Raw genomic sequence first — 24,933 nt, 5'->3', positions numbered from 1 at the left:
AAACTCTCCACTTAGCACAGATCAGCTCCCCTCCTGTGGATAGAGAATGAAGAAAGGTAAGGATATATTCTAAATGCTTTCCTGTTTCCAGTGATTGCTAATATTTTGTACTGAGTTCATATCTCTATGTTTCTACCTTGTGATGCTACAAGCAGGGGGTCATGGGCTTCCTTCAGGGAAAGGTAGAAGAGATGATGCCTTTTTGTGAACACTGGGTGCTGGCATCCTTGACAGTGAATGTACTCAGAGGGCTTCTTCACACTATTCTCCCTTATGATCCATCCCCCCATATTCTCTCCTTTATCTGACCATTCAAATCTATTATCATAGGGAGAACACTGCTACTTACATTCATTTGCGGATCACAGTTACATGCAGGAATTATATCCCAGAGCTTAGCTGCCATAAACCCAGATTTTATTTTGTTTATTTTTTAGGGGGTGAGGGGTACTGGGGAATGAACTCAGGGGCACTCGACCACTAAGCCGCATCAACAGCCCTATTTTGTATTTTATCTAGAGATGGTCTCATTGAGTTGCTTAGCTCCTTGCTTTTGCTGAGGCTGGCTTTGAACCCGTAATCCTCCCGCCTCAGCCTCCTGAGCCACTGGGATTATAGACGTGTGCCAGGACACCCAGCTCCAAGGTTTTCATTATGTTACTTGCTTTTCAACATTGTTCTTCTTTGCATATTTAAGAAGAAAAAAGGCAACCCCAAAATGAAGTGATTAATTTCTTTAGCTGACCGTTTATAAAGGTAGAGTTAAGAAAAATTTACATGATATGGTAAAGTAGCTTAAGGCGAGCAATAATAAAGCATTATACAGACAAGAGAGAGAGAGAGAGAAAGAACAACAACTAGTTGTAGCAGTAGCAGGGGACAACCAAGTAGGAGGAAAAGCACTGTCATTGCAACTCACAACCTCACAGGAAGAGAGCCAGGAGTTGAAACATTCAAATCCCTCTCTTCTTGCCCTTTAGTCTCCTGGAAGAAACTCCCACATGTACCAACTGAGGTTCCCAGAGTGAGGATAACAGAGGTTGTAGATTTCCTCCCATATCCCCTTCTGGTCAACCAAAGTTGTGGGAGATTTTATATCTACAAGACCTCAGTTGGATGCATTCACTTCTGATGCCTCTCTGCATGTGTTGTTTTTTTCATTTGAGGGTCCATGTGAGTTCTCTGGCCTGCAAGACCTGGCTTCCCTTGCAAAACAGGGGAGAGCTTCTATATTCTCATCTGTTCCTGACTGGCTTCCAAAGCACCTCATTATTGCCTTATTTCACTTGCTTCCCTTCCTCTAATTTCTGAAGTTTGTTTATACTAGACTTTCTGAAATACACAATTTTGACAACCAACTTGGATTTATCTTGGGAATTATTCATCTGCTGCCCCACACCTATGTAGATGTAATCACCAGTTCTGTGGTGCTGGGTCAGTAGGGACAAAGAGTGGGCCCTGAAGCAGCACTCCTGAGTTCATCCACAGTATTAGACCAGGAGAATGCATTCATCTTTTCTGTGATCTAATTTTATTCTCTGTATAATAGAAATACTACAAATTTTCTCCTCAGAGGTCTCTAAAGGAATTCAAAGAGAAAATACTTTATAAATTCTCCATTGTCTATTATCATTCACCCAGCTATGAGCTAGTTCACTTTCCCTAGTTAAAATATATACAAGCATCTCTTTTCATTCCAACCCCTTAACTTTTTACTTCTCCTCATAGATTACCCTCACACAAACTTCTACCTGCAAAGCAAACTCTATTGGGAGAGAAAATGGAAAATATTTATACTATACACTTTACAGCACATCACTTAATAGCTTTACTTTAGATGTTTTCATATTTCAAAAACCTTTTTAGCACTCAGAACTTATCTCTTATTTCTCTGTCCTACAAACTGCTGGGCAATTCAGTTCAAACTCACATCCTAACCCCATATTCTGCACCAAATTGTTACAAAGTACCCAGCAAAGCCATTTTTGTTACTTGATTTTGTGGCCCATCAGTTTCCATTGCAGTTATTTGGATAGACATAAGTAAGTCTTCTAAACACACTCAGTTGTCCACAAAAAGAATAATGATGAATGAAATTTTCTTCACCTAATTTTACCTGAATGTTCTAATTCATTTAATTGTATTTCATTTTTATTTTTCCATTTAACCCAAGTCTTCTGCTACCATTAGTCTCCTTATCCATGCATCCATTCACTGAATAACCACTAAGAATACAGTGTGTAGCACCAAATCTCGACAAAGGGATAAACATAGTGTGGCTGTCCTCTGTGGCTGATACACTGAGACATTTCTATGACACACTTAGCCATTTCTAGCCTACCAGGCCCAATCACCCTCATACCTGCCCTACCAAGAGGTCTCATTCATATCAGATCCACAAAGCAGTCTTTGTTCTCCTATATACAGCATTTTTACTTGTGAGTATGGTCTGGAATCATCTTTGCCTCTTAAAAATTCTGAACCTGAGAGAAAAATTCTGGCCCAGGAGAGGCTAATGCCTTTGTCCACAGTTCTTTCCTGCTATCTCAGATCCTATCCCAGACTTTTCCTTCCTCAAGAAATTCTGGAGACATGGCATAAACTCTGGCAGGAACAGGAGGGGGTCCGTGTGCATGATTGGACCATAGAATATTCCTGTCAGTAGATGAACCCGCGCAGTAGCAGCCAGCACAGCGTTTACAGTCGACATGAACTGGGTTTGAGTCCAGGACCCCAGACTCCCTGGGCTTTTTTAAAATAATTTTTACAAGCATCTGTGTCCTCCCCTGTGACATAGGGACAGTAATTCCCACACAGCAGGGTGGTCCTGGGACTCAGAGGTTATGCAGCAGGAACTCATGACTTTCTTTTTGTTCTTAGCAGCTCCAGTGGAGGGGTTCTGAGCATAAGTCCAACCACCCCAGCCGAGGGGACAGAATTCACAATGATTATCAGAAGTATCTGGAATTATCTTCAACCTGTCAACTTTTGGACCTCAATCGAGGGCTTGCCAACTCTCATCACTGCACAGATTGGGCTGGTGGGAAATGCAGTTGTGCTCTGGCTTCTGGGCTTCCGCATGCATAAGAACGCCCTCTCAGTCTACATCCTCAACCTGGCGGGAGCCGACTTCCTTTTTCTCTGTTTTCATGTTATAGTTTCTCTGAACAAACTCAACCTCACTTTCCTTTTCTTTCTCGACTTCATCCTCAAGTATTTACCCATTGTAATGATCTGTTCCTACCTTACAGGCCTGAGCATGTTGAGCGCCATTAGTGCTGAGCGCTGCCTGTCCATCCTGTGTCCCATCTGGTACAGCTGCCACCGCCTGATTCACACGTCAGCTGTCATATGTGCCATACTCTGGGCCCTGTCCCTGCTACTGAGAATCCTGGATTTGTACTACTGTTTCTTCTTATCTATGAATTTCAACTATTGGTGTCAGACATTTAGTTTCATCATAGCTGCATGGCTAATAATTTTATTTATGGTTCTTTCTATATCTAGCCTCACCCTACTCGTCAGAATCCTCTGTGGCTCTCGGAGGGTGCCACTGACCAGGCTGTATGTAACTATTGGGCTCATAGTTCTAGTCTTCCTCATTTGTGGCCTGCCTATAAGCATCCTAAGTTTTCTGTCATTGTGGATTCATAATAATGATGTGATTCTGCATTTTTCTGAGAGGACTGCTTTATTTCTGTCCTGTATTAACAGCAGCGCCAAACCCATCATTTACATATTTGTTGGCTCCTGTAGGCGGGGACAAAACCTTTGGCGGCAGCAACCATCGCTCAAGTTGGTTCTGGAGAAGGCCTTCCAGGACATACCCGAGGTTAAGAAGAGTGGAGAAAGCCTTCCTCAGGAAACAATAGAGAGTCCAGTTGTCCCTTAATGTAGTGATTATGCAAGTTCAAGTAAAGTATTGTTTCAAAGAAATATTAACTCTGGAAGATAAATAGATGATTGTATTAGGTGAAAACTTTACATTGATATAGATATATGTAGAGAGAGATATAGAAATAGAGATGCCATTTATTGATGTGTTATCTGTGGCTGCTTTCACATGACAACAGCAGAGATAAATACATTGTAACAGAAATCAAGTGGCTGCAAAAACTAAAATACTCATTAATTTATTCTTGCTAGTATGTGTATGAAATTATCACAATCATAAATTCTATTTAGTGTAGGGCTTCTGTGTTTGGGATTGGGGTCTCTAATAATTGATTAGCATGCCATAAGCATGATTGTGGCATGCTTGGTGGCTAGGAAGTTTCTGTTCATAGGCACAGAATGCCTGGGTGCTAGGAAATGTCTGTGCAAAGGTACAGAATGCCTGGCTGGTGGGAAACTTCTGTGTAAAAGACATGGGATGCCTGGCCACACTAGTAATGTTTTTCTTGAGGAAGCTCTGTGTTGAGAGTTTTATCAGTTTTGACTTTGATCTTAGCACATAACTTCTGGGAATAAAGGAACTTGCTTGCTAGATAACTACAAAGCTTCACCAAGCTTTGGTGCTCCTGGATCTGCCTGCTTAACAGTAACTTTAGACAATGGATTTTCTTAAGAGCTGCACAAAGCTCCTGACATTGTGTATTGAAACTGAAATGAAACTGCAGACTAAGTAACCTTACTAATACTCTAAACAATAATGTGGTTATGGTACAAATGACCTAATGTAACCTATTGGTATAAATAAACATGGTTGCTTGGACAAACAGCCACTTTCCTGCCTCTGCTCCTTGTCTCTGAGTCTCCCCTTATTATTATTCCTTACAACTGGTGACCAACACTGGGGCATGAGAAGAGTTCTCTCCCCAAACAGCCTCCCAGTCCACAGAGAGTTTGAGACAACAAAATCTGCTCTAATAGAGACCTTTCTGGATATTGACAGGTAACCGAGAAAGAGAGTAGATTACTTATACCTGAAAAAGGCTTTTCATGCATGTCTTTCATCTGCTGGCACAGATCCCTAATCAGTCAGCTATGGGTAATTTTCTGATGCCTCAACGACATCATTGAGCCAAGCTTTTTCTCCTACTTAGTTAGCAAGGCTGGACATACCGCAATAATGCTGATCTTGCTGTTTTGCTGACAGAGATAAGCTCTTGTTGTCCTTTTTATCCAAAAAGTGCATTACTAAATTTAAAAGATTTGGAAAAGATAGGTGAAATGTTTCATGAGGAGGCACAATCTTCTGTTCCTTTGCTTCAAGCCTGGTTTCTTTGTCATGACACTATGGATAAGACTTCTGTTTCTCAATCTGCCTACTCTTTTCCCTCTGTGCCCAGACATGTGGCCTCTTTAAAATCAGTGCAGCTCCAACAGCAACATGCTGTCCCTAGCTCTTCTGGAGCCTTTCCAGTACGCTCTTTTAACTAATTCACTGCCAGTGCCACTGTGGTTGGCTATTGGCAACCACCCTGCCCCCAGCTAGAGTTGACTTAATTGAGTGTTTGGGACAAGCTGTTGAGGAAGGGTAGTCTCATATGTTAGCTGTAAATTCTACTAACCAACCAAAATATGAACAGTTACCTTTTGCTGTATTTCAAAAAAATTACAACCTACCAACCCAGGGCAAAAGGAGGGGGAATCCATTTTTCCAACCTCCACCCAAAAATCCTCTATTGCTCAACTGATTATAATTCCCTATGTTTCAGCTCAACAAACTTTAAATGAAAGGGAAAATACAAAGTTTAACTCTACTGTTATTGAAACATGTTTATCAATTACTAAAAGTAAACCTAAACTAATTCTTTGTTTAAATGAAAAGTCATTTACAGAGTTATCAGACACAAATACTAATGTCATAGTAATAAATACTTTTATGGTATGGCTTTATGTATGATGTTCAGAGGCCACCCTGGTCTGGGGCAAAAAAAAATTTAAAAATATTAAAAAAATTTGAATCAGGTGTCCAAAAGCTCCCTGTGGCTATCATGTGCTATCCTTTCCAAATCACAACAAATCATTACTTATATTCAACCATATGTGGAAACTATTACAAGATTTGCAAGATTAAAACAAAAAGAAAAAATAACTCAAAAAATGTAAACTGCAACACCATGCTTTAAGAAAATTATTTTATAAAAGAAAATATAATGTTTATAACAGTTTTACTTATTTGTAGCTTCTGCTGAATCTCTAATTTTCCTAGCCTTATATTTAAAATAGTATAGGTGCTATACGATTTATTAGGTTTATTAAAAACCAGTTCAGACATACAAAAGGTTTTTTGCATCTCTTAAGATGATCAATAAACATAATTTATCATATTAAGAGACTTAAAAACAAGAATCATATGATCATCTCAATAGATGCAGAAAGACCATTTGACAAAATACAACACACTTTCATTTCAAAACACTAGAAAAATTAGTGATAATAGGAACATAACTCAACATCTTAAAAGCTATATATGCTAAACTCAAGGCCAGCAGTATTCTAAATGAAAAAAATTGAAAGCATTCCCTCTAAAAACTGGAATAAAACAAGAATGTCCTCTTTCACCACTTCTATTCAACATCATACTTGAAAATCCAGCCAGATCAATTAGGGAAAAGAAAGAAATTAAAGGGATACAAATAGATAAAGAAGAACTTAAAGTTTCATTATTTGCTGATGCCATGATTCTGAATCTAGAAAATCCAAAAAACAAAAATTCCACAAGAAAACTTCTGGAACTAATAATAAATTCAGCAAAGTAGCAGAATATAAAATCAACACCCCAAAATCAAGCACATTCCTATACATCAGTGATGAATCCACTGACAGAGAAATTAGGAAAACTACCCCATTAACAATAGCCTCAAAAAAATAAAATACCCAGAACTCAATTTAACAAAAGAGGTAAAAGACCTCTACAATGAAAACTAAGAACATTAAAGAAAGAAATTGAAGAAAACCCCAGAAGATGGAAAGATCTCTCAGCTCCTGGATAGGGAGAATTAATATTATAAAAATGGCCATACTACCAAAAGTATTATACAGATTTAATGCAATTCCTATTAAAATCCCAATGACATTCTTCATAGAAATAGAAAAAGCAATCATAAAATTTATTGGAAAAAATAAGAGACCCAGAAAACCTAAAACAATCCTTAGCAAGAAAAGTGAAGCAGGAGGCATCACAATACCAGACCTTAAACTACACTACAGAGCTATAGTAATAAAAACAGCATGATATTGGCACCAAAATAGACTTGTAGACCAATGGTATAGAATAGAGGACACAGAAACAAACCCACATAAATAGTTATGTCATACTAGACAAGGTGCTAAAAACATTCACTGGAAAAAAGATAGCCTATTCAACAAATGGTGCTGGAAAAACTGGAAATCCATATATAGCAAAATGAAATTAAACCTTGATCTCTCACCCTGCACAATTCAAAATGTATCAAAGACTTAGAAACTAGAACAGAAACCCTGTGCCTAATAGAAAAAAATTAGGCCCAATTCTTCACTACATCTGTCTGGAAACTGACTTCCTTAACAAGACTCCTACAGTGCAAGAAGTAAAATCAAGAATCAATAAATGGGATGGACTCTAATTAAAAAGCTTCTTCTCAGCAAAGGAAACAATCAATAATGTGAGCAGAGAGCCTACAGATTGGGAGAAAATCTTTACCACATGCACCTCTGATAAAGGATTAATCTCTAGGAAAAATAAAGAACTCAAACACATACACACACACACACACACACACACACACACACACACACAAAAGCAAATAACCAATCAATTAATGGGCTAAGAAAGTGAACAGACACTTCATAGAAGAAGAAATACAACTAATCAACAAATATATGAAAAAGTGTTCAACACCTCTAGCAATGAAATGCAAATCAAAACTACTCCAAGATTTCATCTCACTCCTGTTAGAATGGCAATCATCAAGAATACAGACAACAATAAATGTTGGCAAGGATGTGAGGGAAAAGGTACACTCATACATTGCTGATGGAACTGGAAATTGTTACAACCACTATGGAAATTACTATAGAGATTCCTCATAAAACTTGGAATGGAACCACCAATTGTCCCAGCTATCCTACTCCTTGAATTATACCCAAGGGACTTAAAATTAGCATATGACAGTAATGCAGCCACATCAGTGCAGCTCAATTCACAATACCTAAACTATAGAACAAACCTAAGTGTTCTTTAATAGATGAGTGGATAAAGATAATGTGATATATATGCTCAAAGGAATATTACTCAGCTTTAAAGAAGAGTAAAATTATGGCATTTCCCAGTAAAAGAATGGAGTAGGAGAATATCATGCTAAGTGAAATAAGCCAATCTGAAAAAACAAAGGCCAAATGATTTCTCTAATATTCAGATGCTAATTCACAATAAGGTGATGGGGAGGTGGGGGACTGGAGAAGAATAGCATTACCTTAGATTAGATAGAGGGAAGTGATGGGAGGAAAGAGGAGGAGATGTGAGGATAGGAAAGATAGTAGAATGAAACAGACATTATTACTTTAGGTATATATGTGACCGCATGACCAATATGATTCTACAACATGTCCATTCAGAAGTTCTATTAAATACAACAAATCAGTAAAATATAAATATGTATATACTTTCTGATATATATATATATATATATATATATATATGCAAAACTTAGTTCTTTGAAGAGAATAACAAAATAAATATGCCTCTAGTAAGGCTAGGGAATAAAAGATATGATGCAAATTACTAATAACAGAAATGATCACAAGTTCAAAGCCGGCCTCAGAAAAACTGAGGTGCAAAGAAACTCAGGGAAACCCTGTCTCTAAATAAAATACAGAATAGGGCTGGGAATGTGGCTCAGGGATCAAATGCCCCTGAGTTCAATCACCATTAGTCCCCCCGCCAAAGAAAAAAAAAGAAAATTGATATCACTACAATCATGCTGTCATTGAAAGGCTTGTAAGCTAATATTAGGAACAATTCTATGCCCCCAATGTTAATAATGTGGATGATATGTACTGAATTTTTAATAATACATCTACCAAAACTCAAATAGTAAGATATAACTGAATACACCTGTATCTATTGAAGACATTGACCCAACAATTATTAACCATACTAAGCAAAAAAGGTTTAGTGTCAGATGGTTTTACTGATGAATTATAGAAAATATGGAAAGAAGAAAAGACACAATACTCTACAGTATCTTCCAGAAAAATAGAATCAGGGGGAACATTTTTCATCTCATTCTATGAGGCCAAAATTACCCTAATATCAAAACTAGACAAGAACTTTAGTACGAATATCATATAGTTCCTCACCATTAAGGATGATATTAGCTATCTTATTGGTCATATTTTCCTTCTTAAATTTTATGATGTTTGTGAAACATTTCTGAAAGGTATGAATATCTAAATTGAAAAATGCCCCTTTAAACTCAATAAGAAAATAACCAGCAAAATTACAAAATAAAGGAAATTCTTAATTCTTGCCAAAGAAAATATATAGATGGAAAATCTGCATGAGAAAAATATGTATATGATATGTGTTTGAGAATTATGTATTAAAAATTATATCCTGCTACATATGTTTAAGAATGACTAAAATCTAATCACTGGCAACATTAAGTTCTGAAGAGAATATGGAGCAACAGGAATTCTTACACATTGATGGGAATAAAAATGGCACAATATTTTAGAAGACAGTCTTCAAGTTTCTAAAACTAACAAATATTGACTTATCCTAAGACCCAGCAGTCATGTTTCTAGTTATTTACACAAGTGAGTGGCAAACTTAGGTTCACACAAAAGTCTGCACATATATTTATACCATCTTTCATCATCATTTAAAAAAATTGGAAGCAACCAAGATATTCTGATTATCAAAATGTGAACCTCCCCAAAAATAAAGTCTTATTCATCAATTAAAAAAATGAGCTATCAGTCTATAAAAAACATGAAAGAACCTTAAATGTATATTGCTAAGTGTAAGAAGTTAGTCTGAAAAGAGCCACACACTGTGTGATTACAACTAAATAGAATTCTAAGGATGGTAAAACTATGTAATAAAAAGCTCAGTGATATCCTGAGGATCTGGGGAAAGAGAGGGAAGTTGGTGAAGCACAAGACATTTTTAGGGCATTAAAATACTCCGTATGGCACTGAAATAGTAAATATATATAATTCTGCTTTTATCTAAGTGTATTGAACAGTATAATGCAAGGAATGAACCCTAGTGGTAACTATGGCCTTCAGTTTATAATAAAGTATCAGATAGGTTTATCAATTTTAATAAGTATACCACACCATGAAAAAAATCAATAGCAATAAAAACTGTATAGGGGTAAAGCTGAGAAGAGCAGATATATGGAAACCCTCCATACTTTCTGTGCTATTATTCTGTAAACCTAAAAAGTGCTCTCAAAATCATAAAAAATTAGTAAACTATCAAATGGATACATATTTGTAATACACAACTTCCAAAGGACTTATATTCAGCATCTGGTATAAATCCCTAAAAATTAACAGGGAAAAGAGGAAATAATAAAAAATGTAAACTTAAAACAATTATGAGTAGCCACTGTGGGAATAAAATGATGTTTAATTTCATAAATTATTAGGGAAATGCAAATTAAAACAATAAAATGCTACTTTACACTCACTATAATGACCAGAATTCAAAGGACTGACATGACAATACCATGTTCATCAGGTGCATGTGCAGCAAGTGGATTCCCATACTCTGCTGATGAGAATGTGAAATAGTAGAGTGACTTGAAAAGCAGTTGAACAGTTTCTTATTTAGACTTATCTTATGATCCAGCAATTTTGCTCTGTTTTTTAATCCAAGAAAATGAGATCATATGTCCACAAAAATCCTTGAATAAGAATGTACACAGCAGCTTTACTTCTAACACTTGAAAACTGAAGATGACCCAGAGCAATTAATATGAAAATGGTTAAACAGTGGTACTTCTGAACTCAGTTTTATATTGATGATATAAGGAATCAAATGAAAAAAATCAACCCAAAAAATGTAATAATGAGTGAAGGAAGCTAGGAATAAAAAATGTCCACAGTATATTTTTAAATAAATAAAGTTAAAGATGGGCAAAACTGATATTTGGTGATAAAAATAGGAATAATGGTGGCCTCAGATAATGGGCATGTGGTAACAAAGCAACTTTCAGAGGTATAAAAATGTTTTGTGTCTTGAATGTGTTTCAGGTCATCTGGGTGTATTTTTCTACCAAAAAACATCAACTATATAATTGTGATATTTACTCATCACTCTATTATAATTTTGCCATCGGAAAAATAACAAAAGAGCATTAAATAAAGAAACTTTAAAAATTAATGTATTATTTTTATAGAACATGGAGAAAACTGGATTTAATTAAAATTAATTAATTAATGAAGTATATATAGGGATCTTTTTGGAATCAAAGACAAATTTGACATGAACCCTGTCCTCCAAGAATAATTAATCTGGTAAATCCCTTCAAAAGCCCACCATAAGGGATTAGAGAGCTCCCAGAGAAAGAATCTCTTTTTTGTTGTTGTTGTTTTTCTGTTTTTTTGTTTTAGAGCAGAGGTAATTGATTTGATTTATTTATTTTTTATTGTTGGTTGTTCAAAACATTACATAGTTCTGATATATCATATTTCACATTTTGATTCAAGTGGGTTATGAACTCCCATTTTACCCTGTATATAGCTTGCAGAATCACATCAGTTACACTTCCATTGATTGACATATTGATATACTCATGTCTGTTGTATTCTGCTGCCTTTCCTATCCTCTACTATCCCCCCTCCCCTCCCCTCCCCTCCCCTCTTCTCTCTCTACCCCCACTACTGTAATTCATTCCCCCCCCTTGTATTATTTTTCCCTTTCCCCTCACTTCCTCTTGTATGTAATTTTGTATAACCCTGAGGGTTTCCTTCCATTTCCATACAATTTCCCTTCTCTCTCCCTTTCCCTCCCACCTCTAATCCTTGTTTAATGTTGGTCTTCTTCTCGTGCTCTTCTTCCCTAGTCTGTTTTTAGTTACTCTCCTTATATCAAAGCAGACATTTAGCATTTGTTTTTTTAGGGCTTGGCTAGCTTCACTTAGCATAATCTGCTCTAATGCCATCCATTTCCCTCCAAATTCTATGATTTTGTCATTTTTTAATGCAGAGTAATACTCCATTGTGTATAGATGCCACATTTTTTTTATCCATTCATCTATTGAATGAAATTGAATCCCTTTCTCTCGCCATGCACAAAAGTTAACTCAAAATGGATCAAGGAGCTTGATATCAAATCAGAGACACGGCATCTGATAGAAGAAAAAGTTGGCTATGACCTATATACTGTGGGGTCGGGCTCCAAATTCCTCAATAGGACACCCATAGCACAAGAGTTAACATATAGAATCAACAAATGGGACTTACTCAAACTAAAAAGTTTTTTCTCAGCAAAAGAAACAATAAGAGAGGTAAATAGGAAGCCTACATCATGGGAACAAATCTTTACTCCTCACACTTCAGATAGAGCCCTAATATCCAGAGTATATAAAGAACTCAAAAAATTAGACAATAAGATAACAAATAACCCAATCAACAAATGGGCCAAGGACCTGAACAGACACTTCTCAGAGGAGGACATACAATCAATCAACAAGTACATGGAAAAATGCTCACCATCTCTAGCAGTCAGAGAAATGCAAATCAAAACCACACTAAGATACCATCTCACTCCAGTAAGATTGGCAGCCATTATGAAGTCAAACAACAATAAGTGCTGGCGAGGATGTGGGGAAAAGGGTACACTTGTACATTGTTGGTGGGACTGCAAATTGGTGCAGCCAATTTGGAAAGCAGTATGGAGATTTCTTGGAAAGCTGGGAATGGATCCACCATTTGACCCAGCTATTCCCCTCCTCGGTCTATTCCCTAAAGACCTAAAAAGAGCATGCTACAGGGACACTGCTACATAGATGTTCATAGCAGCACAATTCACAAAAGCAAGACTGTGGAACCAACCTAGAGAATCTCTTTTTAAAAAAAAAAATTTTAATATTTATTTAGTTGTAGATGAACATACAGTATCTTTATTTACTTTTATATGTTGCTGAGGATCGAACCCAGTGCCTCACACTTTCAAGGCAAGCACTTTACCACTGAGCTATAGCCCTAGCCCCCAGAGAGAGAATCTCTAAAGGCAAAAAGGAAAGGTACCTGGGATGCTGATGCAGGATATGTGAAAAGAAGCCATGGGAAGAGAGTCTACCTCAAAATGTACATATGCAAGGGTGTTGGTTATCTGTTCATAATGCACATCTTCATGTACAAGAAAATTTAAAAATGGTGAAAGCAATACATTTAAGGATGAAGTATTCAATTCCAGTGAGTAGAGATTTAGCACAGGTTTGAATTTAAAAGTCTCCAGTTTATTTATTTATTCCTTAAGGTACTTATAAAATAAAAACTTATTAGGTTGGGGAGATATTCTAAGCCTGCCAAAATTAAAGAATAGTGTCCTTTTAAGCCCAGATTGAAATTTAATTCTTTTAGTTTTAAGACATATGCAGATATATATGAAAAGAAATGATTAAAAATGTAACGTTCATCTCTTTCAGGTGCAGTGGTCAAAGAAATGCAGAGTTTTCCTGCATTGCTCACAGACTTCTGATCGAAGACAGATTGGTCAATGTGGGAATGATCTGAACCCCAACATTGTCGAAATTCACATTGATGGGGTAAAGACTCTGAGTAAAGCCATTTCAGAGACATGAAATCACCATTTGTTTAACAATCCTGTCTCAGTCCTCATGAGGATGATTATTATCTAACTGTTTAAAGATAAGAGGCTAGGAATTAAATCAGTTAAGAAAATCTCCAAATCTGATTATGAGAGAATTTGGCTGTCAAAGCAAATCTGTCTGATCAAAGCAAAAGCTCATCACTGTCCCAATCTGTTGCCTGCCAAGGTTTCCTGAGGAGGATTTCCACATTGATCCTCTTCTGGAGTGTCCTGCAGAGCCCTCTGCAGAAGTAGGAGGTTCTGCTGCCCTTGAAGCCACTGGTTGGTGCCGATGTTCACAGGGCAGGATATGTAGAAGTGGAAAATGTGCCAAGACAATGTGTCTATATGAGTCTAAATCCAGAGTAACAAGAACCTTTGGACGCCTGAGGGCAGACCACAGATGAGGAAGCCTAGCAGTATGAGCCCCATGTACCATAGCCCACTCAGTAGCATTTACTAGGAAATACAGAGGATCCTGACCAGTGGGACCAGGCTGGACCCTGAGAGAATCATAAAGAAACAAACAAAAGACTCACCCACATGACTGTGATAAAATCAAATGTCTGACAAGAATCACAGTCAAAATGCTCTTACAGGAAGTTACAAGAGTTCTCTAGTGGGATGCTCAGCAGGCGGGACAGGGTCCAGAGAAAGACACATATGAGAGCTGACATGTGTCTCCAGTGGCGCTGTGATACCAAATGCACAACAGAACAGATATATCTTGTTTGTTGCTAATGGCATGAAGCATGCTCAGGCCTGCAATGTAAGCGAAGGTCAACACCATATTGAAGAAGTTGTGCCTGTAGATATAGATAAAATGGAAGGTGAAGAGATTTAATAAGGTATTTATAATGTGGCAGTGAAGGAGGAGAAATTCCACTGCAGCCACATTGAGGATGAAGATGGAGAAGGCATTTCTGCACATGAGGGAGCCCTGGGGACAAAGCACAATCATGCCTTCTGCCAGTCCAACCAGGGCAATGGTGAGTTCAGTGGATACAGATAAGGATATCCTTGTCAAAATATGAGATATGTCCTCCTCGTTTCTATTCACTGTTATGAAATCAGTACCCCAGGATGGAATGGCTGGTTCCATGCTCAGAAACCCTCTACCTATGCTCCTGACACAAGATGTAAGCACCTGCTGCATGAGATCTCATTCTTAGGACAACAGGGCTATGTAGGAAGTACTGTCCCTGTATAATAGCAGAGGAAACAGTCTGTCAGATATAATTAATGTATCAAAAATGGAGAATTTTGAAACCTGGATAACATCCAGTACTCTGTGACTCTAAGGCCTGATCTCTACTTCAGCACAGGTCTGTTACTGACCTAGAAAAATTCCACGGTCCCAACAACCTGACACACTATGTAAGGCCATGTCATGATCCCTGGAGGCAGGATGAAGAAATTACCATGTGATCCAATTATACCACTCCTGAGTGTTTCTGAAGGAATCAAGTCAGCATACTACAGAGATGCCCCATGCCCATGGTTATCACAGCACTGTTCACCATAGCCAAGAATCAGCCTAGGTGCTCTTCAGTGGCTAAAAGGATAAAGAAAATGTAGTTATTGGCACAATTGGCACAATATAGTATTATTCAGCAACAAAAAAAAAGAAATCATATCATTGGCAGAAAAATGGATGGAAATGGAGATAATCTATGACATGGAATGCACACTGTAGGGAAAGCAGATCTAAAATCAATAATTTATACTTCTAAGTAAACTCATAAAAAAGAACAAATTAAATCCAAAAAGCATAAGAAAAAAATAATAAAAGATATCAGATATCACTAAATTGAGAACAGAAAATTAGTGGAGGAAAACTAATAAAACCAAAAGTACTTTTTTTGAAAAAAATAACAAAATTGTGAATTCAGCTGGTATGAACATTGATATGACTGTGTCACTGTAGTATGCTGATTTTAAGTCTTTGGGTATATACCCAGGAGTGGTAAAACTGTGTTAAATGTTGGCTCCATTCCAAGTTTTCTAAGGAAACTCCATTCTGCTTTCCACAGTGGTTGCACCAAGTTACAGTCCCACCAGCAATGTATGAGTATACTTTATTCCCCACATCCTCATCAACATTTATTGTTACTTGTATACTTGACAATTGCCATTCTGACTGGAATGAGATGGAATCTCAGTGTAGTTTTAGTTTTGCATTTCTATAATTGCTAGAGATGTTGAATTTTTTTCTAAAGAAAATGTGGGATCATTATACTGTCATGTGTAACTAATTAAAACAAATTTAAAAAAGGAAAATGTGGTATACATATAATATTCTGTACAAAATAGAATATTACTCAGCCATGAATAAAAATAAAATTATTTCATTTGCTCATAAAAGGATATATCTAGAGACTATCATGCTAAATGAAATAAGCCAGTCCCAAAAACCACACAGGCAAAATGTTCTCTCTGATATGTGGATACTAACACAAAATAAGGGAGGAGCAATAGAAGTTCATTGAATTAGACAAAGGGCAATAAAGGGAAAGGAGAGAGGATAGGATTAGGAAAGAAAGTAGAATGGATTGGACATAACTTTCCTATGTTCAGTAAGAATACATGACCCATGATGCTCCACATCATGTACAACCACAAAAATGAGATCCTAATTAGGATAAGTTATTCTCTGTGTATGTATAATATATCAAAACTCACTCTACTGTTTTGTATATCTAAATAAAAAACAAATAATAAATAAATTTAGTGGATGAAAAGGAAAATATGAAAAAAAAATGATAAATCTCTCATCAAGCTAAGAAAAAAGAAGACACAAGTTACTATAATGAAAATGGAGAGAGAAGAGGGGCCCTCAAAACACAGTTCTTTGAAGAGATCCATAAAAACAAAATTTGAAGAGAGAGAGAGAGAGAGAGAGAGAGAGAGAGAGAGAGAGAGAGAGAGAGATATCACATGAATGACTCATATCAGAAGTGAAAGGAGATGTTGCTACAGAGCCCATGAACATTGACAGAATGATCAAGGAGTATTAGAAACAAATCTATGCCCCCAAATTTGGTAGACAAAGTGTGCCAATTTTTAGCAAAACATTGACCATGATATGGATAATCTGACCACACCTATACCTATTCACACTGACTCAAGAATTAACAATCTTCCTGAACAGAAGGCATCAGGCCCACATAGTGATATTCTCTACAATCTCCTCCAGAAACTAAAAGCAGTGAACACTTACTTTCTAACACATTCTGTGAGGCCAGCATTATCATAATATGAAAACTAGACTTCAGTAGAAGAGCATCTAGTTTCACACCAATTAGCATGTGGCCCCCACACCAGGGTACATTTGCTCTTGTATTGATCATATTTTATACTTTCAGTGTTTTATGATTCTCTATCATCTAGAAACCTTGCTGACCTAGGAAATACTGTCCCTACCAGGCATGGCTGGCTCTTAGATATAGCAAACGAATCCCAGGAATATGCCTTTTGTGTGTAAACCAACCAATCCAAAGCATACACTACTAACTATCACCTTTATGAAAATCAAAAATGTCAATAATAGAAGAAATTTTGTATGAGTGAGGCTAGGAGGAGGAGGAGGGATACTCTCTAGGCTCTTTTTCTGTAGACATAAAAGTGCTGTGAAAATAATGAAAAGAATTGGCAAACCAACAAAGGATAAATTTATACTGAATATAGCTACCAAAGGTCTTATAATCAGCACTGAACTACTAATCAATAATGGAAAAGGGAAATAATAAAAATGTAAGAAGACACTTATAAAATAATTATTAGTAGCCAGTGAGTGCATAAAAAGATGCTCAGTTTCATAAGTCATTAGGGAAATACAGACTAAAACACAAGGAAATATTAATTTACAAAGATTATAATTCAAAACACTGACAATACCATGTTTCTTGGGTCCATATGCAGCAGCTGGATTTTTATAATTTATTGGTGGGGACATGAAATAATACAATTATCTTGGAAAGTAGTTTAGCAATTTCTTATAGAATTAGATATTTTAAATTAATGTTTATTTTAAAATTAATGTTTTCCACCTTTTATAAAAGGTGGAAAATATTTATGCATAATAAAATTAGTAAAACAAAAGTTATAAGTTCTTTGGAATAAAAGGTAAACTTGACATAGGTTTCAAGAACACAGAATCTGGTAAGTCCCTTCAGAAACCTTTCACAAGGGATTAGAATACTCCAAAGAGGGAGAATCTGTGAAGAATTTCTAAAAGCAAGGGAAGGAATAGGAAGGGATGCACCTGGGATTCTAATGGAAGACATGTGAAAGGAAACCACAGCAAGACCCCCTGCCTCAAACCTGAAATTTGTGTGCATGTTAATTCATCTGTGTTTCAAACCTAATTTCATGTTTGAAAGGCTAGAAAATAATAAAAACTATAAATGCAATGATGATTCAAATCTGGTAAGTGGAGATTTAGCACAGGATTGACATTAAATGTATCTTGAGAAGTCCCAGCTTCAGCTGTGGGAGGAGCCCCATCTGCCACATGCGTGGCTCTGCCAAGGCTCTCGGCACATAGTGGCCTATAGCTGGCACATATCCTCCTCACCACAAAGATGTGCAAAAGGAAGCACAAGTCAGGTCAAGGGGCGAGGTGGGGAGAGCCCAGGAAGAGATCAGCAAGGTTGTCAGCTGAACATTCCTCTGAAAAATGGAAAGGAAGCCAGCCTGGCACGGTGGCGCGCCCCTGTAGTCCCAGCTACTTGGGAGGCTGAGGTGGGAGGATTGCTTGAGTCCCGGAGTTCTGGCTGTAGTGGGCTATGCCGATGGGGTGTCCGCACTAAGTTGGGCGTCAATATGGTGACCTCCCAGGAGCTGGGGGCCACCAGGTTGCCTAAGGAGGGGTGGACTGGCCCAGGTCAGAAAGGAAGCCAAAAAGGGCAGCAGGAAAGGATACACTTTTAAGAAAATGAGTACAACCAAAGAAAAAGGGTAGCGAAGGAAAAACAGACAGAATTGGGTAAGCAAGAAACAAAAGAAGTAAACAGAGAAACTAAAAATAAGGAAAGTCCAGCCTCTGACCAAGCAAAAGAGAAAGAAGCCAAGTTGCTAACTACCATGTACTATTTCTTATCAGTGCTCCCTCTCTCCCTTCTTGAACAATCTGTTAAAATAATCTTATCAAATATTTTGTAAAAGCAAGTTTTTGTAGCTTTAGCAATATTTTTTAAAATGTTTCTATTAGTGCATTTTAGTTAGGCATAATAGAGGGGTTCATTTTAAAATAATCTTACATTCATGGAATATAACTTGCTCCCTTTCAGTCCCCAATGCTTTCTCTTTTTCTCCCCTCTTCCTTCCCCCAAATTTCCTTCCTCTATTCTACTGGTCTTCCTTCTATTTATTTATTTTTTAAAGTAGTGCTTTAGAGATAAACATAAGGTGGAATTCACTATGATATATTCATATATGTACATAATTTTGTCTCTTCCATTGCACATTTTCTTCCTTTTCCTGTCTCTCTTACCTCTCCCCTCAATTCCCTTCCTCTACTCCACTGACCTCCTCTGTTTTTGTGGGATCTGTGTGTCCCATTTCCTAAGTGCAAATGATTTTTTTTAAAGAGTTGAAATCATTGACCTTTTCCTTACTTCACTCTAGTTTTCACACACACACATACAAACACACAAATTAGACCCTTGACTTTCTGACACTGGCTTCTTTCTTTACCATGATATTCTCCAGTTCCATCGATTTACCAGCAAATGCTATAATTTCATTATTCTTTGTGATTGAGTTAAACTCCATATATTATATGATATATATCTCACATTTTCTTGAACCATTCATCTGTTGAGGGAAGGGCATCAGGGGCTAGTTCCATAAACTTTCTATTGTGGATTCTATCAATATTTTTAGGAAGGAATCCCACATTGTCTTTTCCCATTTCCTAAGTGCAAATGATTTTTTTTTAAAGAGTTGGAATCATTGACTGGTTATTCATTGTGGGAGGATATGAACTACAGAAGGATTTGACTGTCTTGAGAGTCATCCAAACATTCCACAGGTAGAAGGGTCAATTTTGATTCCTACAATACAAAACTGTGACAATTTGGAGTCACAGTTAGGCATTTGCTATGAAAATTTTAAGTCACTTCTATTTCCATATCATTTTTAGGAGATTTTTTTCCTAAAGAAGACCACTCTTTGGATCCTTGCCCTGTCAGAACTGTGTGGCCTCTATAACAACTTTGGTCACAGTAGTCAAGTTTTTCTAATAATTTTGCTAATGTGCTACAAATAAAAATTTGAGTATATAGTATATATTACATAAAATTGTGCACTACTGGGACTTTATTACAACTTATCAACACTAGAAGATAATGAGACAAAAGGAAAATTAGTCTCCATATTTGAAGCTGGAAAGTCACTAGAGTAACTACTGTAAAAGAATCTCAATGCAAGACTTTGGGTTTATGTGTTAAGAATTGGGTACAAATTGAAAACTCTACTTACTAATTAACCAAAAAAATTTCAATTATAAAAAATGCATCATTTCTATCCATTCATACAGTCATTTATTTCATTAATACAATAAACACTAATCAAGCCACAGAGATTTTCTAAGCCTTGCCACAATTAAAGAAGACTGTTCTTTGGAGGTTAAACTGAAATTTAAGTTCTTAATTTTAATCAGACAAGGAACAGAAAATGAAACTTGTCCAAAATATAACCTTCATTTAGTCTCTGTCAAGTACAGTAACCAAAGAAATTTAGACTTTTCTTGCTCTACTTTCTGTCTCCTTCTGAGGAAGGGATTCAACAAAAGTAAAGCAGTCCTGGACTCAGACCTGGTGAAGGCACCAAGCTAATGGGGTAAAAGTCCTAAGGCAGTTCAAGATATCCTAATCAATGTTTGTTTAAAAGACCTTGTCTCACTTAAGTCTCACGAGGGTGATGATTATCTTAACTATTTTAAGATCAGAGGTCAAGGATGTGAGAAGTTAAGAAAATATCCCAACATGGTATGGGAGAAGTTGGGTCTTAGAGCCAATCTGTCTGATCAAAGCAGAGGCTCTTCATCACCATCTCCTCTGCTGCCTGACATCTCCAGGGCTTCCTGAGAATGCTGCCTCCACATTCATCTTCCTTGGGAGAGTCCTGCAAAGCCACTGGAGAATCAGCTGGAGAGTCTGCCACGGCAGAAGTCACTGCCTAAAGGAGCCAATGAGGAAGTAAATGATGGGGCTGGTGGAGCTGTTGACAGAGAACAGGAGAGATGGAAGTGGAAGAACACATGATAAGAACATACCTATGATGGTCCCAACCCAGGATGCCTAAGGGAAGACCACAAAAAAAGAAGACAACCACTGTGAGCAGGATGGTCACATACAGCCTGGTCATCAGCCTTTGCCTGGAGCTACAGAACATCCTGACCAGCAGGGCCAAGTTAGACCCAGAGAGAACAACAAATTTTAAAAAATAGCTAAGTGACCGTGAAGAAATCAAATGCCTGACACCAAACACAATCAAACTCCTTAAACAAGTAGTCACAGTGGTATCCTTCCAAGATGCTAAACACCAGGGACAGGACCCAGAGTAGGGCACACATGACAACTGATCTGTGTCTAGGGCAGTGGCAGTGCTATCATGCCATGGGACAGACAGTGCTCAGTGCTAATGGCACTGAGCATGTTCAAGCCTGCAATGCAGACAAAGATCCACAGAATGACAAAGAAGGTATAGATGTGGATAGAGACAGAATAAAATATGATGGCAAAATACAGCAGGGTATCTATAATGTGGCAGCAAAGAAAAGAAAGTCCTGCAGCAGCCAGGTTTAGGATGAAGACAGACAAGGTGTTCCTGCGCAAGCGGAAATCCAGAAACCAAAGCACTGTCACGTTTCCTGCCAGCCCAACCTGGGTAATAATGAGCATCAGCAACTTCATAGTCAAGAGTCTCCTTGAGAAAATATAAGGGACTGTCTTCATCTTTTTTATTGATTATTGTGAAATCAGTCCCACAGGCTGTGGGAGTTGGATGCATGCTCAGTAACTCTCCACCAGTGCCCCTGAAAACACAAATAAGATTTCAGAACCTGCCACGTGAACTTGGATTCTAAGGACCACTCCACTATATAGGAGATACTGGCTCTCTGTATCAGGGAAGGATACAGAGGCTTGAAGAGCTTAAGTAATTTATTGAAGTCAGAGGGTTCTGAAACTTGGATAAAACCCAGTGTTTTCTGATTCTAAAACATGGTCTGTCTGTTACTGACATGGGAAAGTTCTATGATGCCAGCACTCTCACTGAATGTCCTAGACCATGTCATGACCCCAAAGCAGGAGGAAGAAAGGCTGGGACAGACTGTGTAGGACAGAAATGGAGGTAACCCCCAGAATTTCTCTGCACAGGGGTTTCCTTTCAGAAGCAAGAATTCAGAGGCCTCAGTAATGACAAATGGCCACCCACAGTGGTTTAGTGTGGTTCTTCTACCAGGCATAAAGAATGTCATTCAGAGTCATGAAGGAAATGTGACATTTTACAAGGGGAGGTAGGAACAGTCAGGTCTATTCAGAAAGAAATATTTCAATTAATCAGTTTTATGAATACAGGAAGCACTTTATTCTTGTCCATGCTGCTTCCCAGTGCCCAGCTCCTTGTGAAAGACACAGTTGAGTAGTCAAGACATCTGTAATCCACAAGTGAATGAACAAATAGGAAGCATAAGCATACTTGAAATTTGGGTTAAATGCAACACAAATTTTTAAGTGGAATTAGTCATTGGGAAACACATATAGAATTGAATGAAGCAAATGCATTCCTCATGAACCCTTCTGTGTAAAACATAGATGTATTGGAAAGAATGCCCCATGTAAAGAGAAGAGTAATAATGGTGACTGTGGTGTCTCCATCTCAAGGAAGACTAATGTCTGGCTTTACTGAGCATGGAGAAGGATTTAAGGCAAGAGTTTAGAGACTTGACTCAGGGATGAACTGAACTTCCAGTGCTTTTGAGAAGTAAAAAGAAAGTTTGAGGAACGGGAGAGAGAGAGACAGACAGACAGACAGACTCAGGGATGAACTACTGAACTTCTAGTGCTTTTGAGAAGTAAAAAGAAAGTTTGAGAAAGAGAGAGAGAGAGAGAGAGAGAGAGAGAGAGAGAGAGAGAGAGAGAGAGAGAGAGAGAGAGAGAGAGAGAAAGGGAGAGATTTGGAAATGAGGCTGAGTTTGGTCATGAAAATATTTAAGAGGGGTTAGTGATTTGCTGTGAGATGAGTAACAAAAAACCTGTTCATTACCCTCTGTTTATGGGGCAGACCGCTCAGAAAACATATCAAGTCCATTTTGTCCAAATTGGAGAGTATTTATTAAACTGGCCAAACAGCAACTGTTCCCCCACAGAACCCATACCTGTCTCTGCAAGGAACAGCATGGAGCCTGAGCATTTCAGGGTCTTTAAAGGCAAAAACCACATCTAAGTTGAGGTAGCTGCAAGCAAGCAGGGGTAATGAAGCTGAATTGAGCAGTTAGCAGAACAATGGAATACATTGGTATTTCCCATGAGACTTTCCAGGTTGGCATAGCAGCAAGCAAGCAGAAGGGAAGTGGGTCAAAATGACCCTAATTGAGTACAAGTTAGAGAATGGTTCTAATGTCTAGAAAATCAAACTCTGACAGGGTACATTGTCAAAAAAAAAAAGTGGAGGAAACAAGGAGAGGACAATTTTACATTGTATAAGAATTGCCATTTTGTGTTGCCAAACATGTTATTCTGAGCAACTATTGATAGGTATAGAGGCAGAGGGTTCCCCTGGGAGAAACATTTCTTATATGTCATAGAATCTCAGGGTAAAGTGGAGTCTGTTTCAGGCTCATTGCCCATATAGTCTGGCCCAAAACACCCTCCCCCACTTATTCTAAAGAGTTTTCTTTCTAAAGTTAAGTATTCTTTTGATAGAGTTCTTTCAGGGGGGAATTTTTTAAGACTCACTGATGTAGGACTTTGGGTGAAAAGAAAGATATTTATGCACAATTCAGGTGGAAAACAAGGAACTACGCAGGGTAGTTAAAATGTAGCAACTGGTTGATTAATGAGATGTATCTTTTGATCCTGTAAATAACTACATGATGTATTACTATTCCCTCCTTCCATTGGAGGAAGCAGAGGCACAAGAAGGTTGAGTGTTCTGCCCCAGGTTTGATACATAACAGTGACAGAGCCTGGATTTGAGCCCCCAGATCTGCACCAATGTTGCTGCCCTCTCCAACCCAGAAGTTCCTGTCATGTGAGGTACATAGGGAAAGAAATGGAAGATAAAAGCTTGTATTCTCAGAGACTGTGAAGTAGCAATTTATACTTTTTTATAATAGAATATGCAAAGTTTGAAACAACAAGGAAAACAAGTCCATGAAAAACAGAACCTCTATCATATTTCCTCAGTGTTCCATTATCTTTTTGGCAATGGCACTAAACACAATTTGAACTCTATTTTTAAGTCCATTTGTATTTTTTTCTTTTGTCTTCTTTATCAAACTCAAATCTCCAAAATGTCTAAACTTGCTGGGTTTTGTCATTGTTGTTTACTTTTGTATCCCCACCATATAGCACAAGTCTTTCAGAGACCAATTGTAATCTTCACATTTATCACAGGAAGGACCTGAAACATAATGAGCACAAAAGATATTTTAATCACATGGTAAAGACCAAGTCCAATACCAGCCCTGATCTCAAACCCTCTCCAATTGTTTCTCACTCTTCCCTATCTCATTATTCACTATGTTAGGAACTCCCAAGAAACTATTTCTTGAATAATGGAATATTAAAATGCAAAGGAGAAGCCAGGTGCAGTGGCATATGCCTGTAATCCCAGTGGCTCGGGAGGCCTAGATGGGAGGATCAGGAGTTCAAAGCCAGCCTCAGCAAAAGCGAGACACTAAGCAACTCAGTGAGACCCTGTCACTAAATAAAATACAAAATAGGGCTGGGGTTGTGGCTCAGTGGCTGAGTGCCCCTGAGTTCAATCACTGATACAAAAAGAATAAATAAAATGCAAAGGAGAATCATGGTTTAGAAACTGTTATTACTCCAGTTATATTTCTCCTTTATTATATAAATTGGATAGATTTAGATCAGAGAAAGGACCCTAATCTCAACCTTCTTTGATAATGTTGGCCCTATATGACTAGGCACTGGCCAGTGGAA

At 37.6% G+C, this 24,933-nt stretch overlaps 1 protein-coding gene and 1 pseudogene across 1 annotated transcript; one reads left to right on the top strand and one right to left on the bottom strand.

Annotated features, from left to right (window-relative positions):
* The first annotated feature begins 2,896 nt into the window (after window positions 1-2,896).
* Window positions 2,897-3,892, top strand: LOC101965872 (mas-related G-protein coupled receptor member X2). Its single transcript, XM_005335970.3, has one exon. It carries the CDS (start codon window positions 2,945-2,947, stop codon window positions 3,890-3,892), a length of 948 nt encoding a protein of 315 aa, XP_005336027.2. The 5' UTR covers window positions 2,897-2,944.
* A 16,913-nt stretch (window positions 3,893-20,805) lies between these two features.
* On the bottom strand, window positions 20,806-21,675 carry LOC144376649 (mas-related G-protein coupled receptor member X1-like; annotated as a pseudogene).
* Window positions 21,676-24,933: the final 3,258 nt, after the last annotated feature.

This window comes from Ictidomys tridecemlineatus, chromosome 4, assembly GCF_052094955.1.
Source record: "Ictidomys tridecemlineatus isolate mIctTri1 chromosome 4, mIctTri1.hap1, whole genome shotgun sequence".
Classification (NCBI taxonomy): Eukaryota; Metazoa; Chordata; class Mammalia; order Rodentia; family Sciuridae; genus Ictidomys; species Ictidomys tridecemlineatus.
Note: the sequence above shows the minus strand (reverse complement) of the source record. Positions and strands in the feature narration are given on the sequence as shown.